General features: G+C 41.6%; 1 protein-coding gene across 1 annotated transcript in view; it reads right to left on the bottom strand.

Annotated features, from left to right (window-relative positions):
- LOC101850065 (coagulation factor X-like) overlaps positions 1 to 2946 on the bottom strand; it is a 45442-nt gene that overhangs the window by 33571 nt on the left and 8925 nt on the right. Inside the window, exon 5 of the mRNA XM_035968281.1 lies at positions 1558 to 1726. Within this exon, the coding sequence (XP_035824174.1) occupies positions 1558 to 1726 (169 nt within the window). The remainder of the gene's footprint in view (positions 1 to 1557; positions 1727 to 2946) is intronic.

Genomic DNA, 2946 nt, shown 5'->3' with positions numbered 1-2946 from the left:
GAAGAAGAAGAAGAAGAAGAAGAAGAAGAAGAAGAAGAAGAAGAAGAAGAAGAGAAAAAAGAAGAAGAAATATTTGAGCTCGAATTCTCGAAACTAGAAAGCAAAACGATATCATCAATTAGCTATCTTCGTTTAAATTTTGAAGTCTGAACATGTGTGATTTCTTTTTTTTTTTAAGTAACAAAAACGTCCGTACCAACAGTACCGGATATTTAGATTAATATTATTATTTTCTTTCCCTTTTTAAATACTCTACCTGACAACCACTGGAAACTGAGCTAATTATGCAAACTTCTCTGTAGTTGACCAGGTTTTGACCTGTTGCCCGGATCCACCAGTCAATGCAGTCGTTAAGCCGGTAGACTTTGAAGCGGGCGAACTGGAGTACTGGCGATGTAGGACCTGAGACGGGGGAGGGCGGTGGGGTTGGGGTGGAGGGATGGCATAAATACAAACATAAGTACTGAAGAGGAGGTGGGGTGGGGTTGTGTCGCAGCGAGTGGGGTGTGCAGGAGGGCGTGACATACGTACAAACATTAGTAGTGAAGAGCGTGGTGGTGGGGAATGACTTAATTACAAACATTAGCAGTGGAAGAGGGGGTGGTGGTGGGAGTGGTTGTGTCGTAGGGAGTGTGTGCGTGTGTGTGAGGGGTGGGGGTGGGGGGGGGGAGTTGACACGAATACAAACATTAGTTGTGAATAGAAATGATATTGGGTGAGTTATTATAGAAACGTGAAAATGATAGTATTGGCATAACTACAATTATAATAATAACAACGATGACAATAACATCTGTTTTAATGAAAACGGCATCAACAACAACGACTGCAATAAATATAAAAAAACCCGCAAAAAACGACAACAACAATGACAATACTAACAATAACACATAAAAAGTAATGTTAAAATCTCGTAGAACAGCATTGATAGCAGCAGGAGCAACAACAACTATAATAACAGAAACAACACCAAAGAGCATAAAAACTACAACACGGACAACAGCAACAACTACAATGACAATCAGTACAACAACAACAACAACAGCAGCAGCAGCAGCAGCTGCAGCAGCAACAACAACAACATCAGCAATAACAGAAAATAGAGAGTATAAACAAGACCGACAACAAAACAGTATAGATGTAGAGACCTACCTCCATTAACAATGACAACAAAACAGTATAGATGTAGAGACCTACCTCCATTAACAGTGTCAACAAAACAGTATAGATGTTGAGACCTACCTCCATTAACAGTGACAACAAAACTGTATAGATGTAGAGACCTACCTCCATTAACGGTGGCAACAAAACAGTATAGATGTAGAGACCTACCTCCATTAACAGTGACAACACAACAGTATAGATGTAGAGACCTACCTCCATTAACAGTGACAACAAAACAGTATAGATGTAGAGACATACCTCCATTAACAGTGGCAACAAAACAGTATAGATGTAGAGACCTACCTCCATTATCAATGAAAACAAAACAGTATAGATGTAGAGACCTACCTCCATTAACAGTGGCAACAAAACAGTATAGATGTAGAGACCTACCTCCATTAATAGTTCTCCCATAGCCAGACAAAATGCAGTCTGTCCCACCGAGACCATCGAAGAAGTTGGCCAACCTAATGGTCTGTACCTTTCTTGTGATGGTCATTCTGCTGCTGAGCGTGAGCATTGCTATGTCGTAGTCATAACCATTGTCACGGTAGAGTGTGTGCTGGGGGGAAATGGGATAGAAGCGTTTAGGCGTTCATTCTTGGCAGAAAATTTTTCAGGGGAGAGATAAAAACTGTTACATATTTTTTTTAGATTGTGCTTTAAATAGAACTTCAATCAATTATTTCCCTAATAGTAATACATGCAATCCGTATCATAGATTGAGGAACTGAAAAAAAGGAATCAATGTTTTGGGCCTAGTACATTTGAAAAGGCGACTGGCGATAAGCAATTAATGATGAATCAAAGGGGAAATAAAAACGGGGCAAAATCAAAACGAGGAGCATTCTGACCACGATTTGATAGCTAGATACACGTCTATAGCTGACATAATTTTTACAAATTAGCATTTGTTGGAGTCTTCCACACAGCCTTCGAGGGATGAGAATGCAAAGATTTGTTGATAGGAAAGTGTTCTCACTTTTAAATGATATTCTTTTGTATATTTTGTTTTGATTTCAGTGACCACCATTGAAATTAACACTAAGCTTCTCTAAAGAGTTGTTGTAAGCTACAGGTAATTAGTTTTGTTGTTATACTATATGGTGGGAATGAGGGAAGGGGTTGTACCTCATTTTAACCGTATGATTTTGCAGACAACATCCATCCTCCTCCCAACCTAGATATTCACAAATATCCTTACCTCCGTCCTCCCATCCACCCAGCTCCTATTTACACATCGAACTCATCCACACCCATCCCATCCCCCACATTCATTTATAAGCTCCACTTACTCTCTGACCCCCCCCCCCCCCCCCTTTTTTTTTTTAACCCCCCCCCTCCCCCCCCCCCCCCCCCCCCCCCATTTTTTCCCTTTCCTTCACCCCTTCCCCTTTCCTCACAACATCCATCCCCCATCTTTCCCCTTTCCGTCATTTCCCACATTTTCTATTTACTCATCGCAACCACCACTCCGCACCCTTCCCTTCACACATTTACTCCCCATTTCCCCTGCCCTGTTACTCACAACATCCATTCCTCCCCCCTCCCTTTTCCTACTCCAACCCTTCTCCTTTATCCCACCACCACCACCTCGTGTTTTTCACTCAAAGCATCTACAACCTCCCACCTCTATTTTTTACTCACCACATCTATCGAGGCAACTTGAATCAACTGGAGAGAAGGGTCATTTGCATTGGTAAGATCAGTGGCACCCATAGCTACGTACAAGGCGGCGCCCGATCTGAAGACCGGAGTATAGGAAGGAATAGTAATAATAAT

Source organism: Aplysia californica, unplaced genomic scaffold (assembly GCF_000002075.1).
Source record: "Aplysia californica isolate F4 #8 unplaced genomic scaffold, AplCal3.0 scaffold00049, whole genome shotgun sequence".
In the NCBI taxonomy this organism is placed as follows: Eukaryota; Metazoa; Mollusca; class Gastropoda; order Aplysiida; family Aplysiidae; genus Aplysia; species Aplysia californica.
Note: the sequence above shows the minus strand (reverse complement) of the source record. Positions and strands in the feature narration are given on the sequence as shown.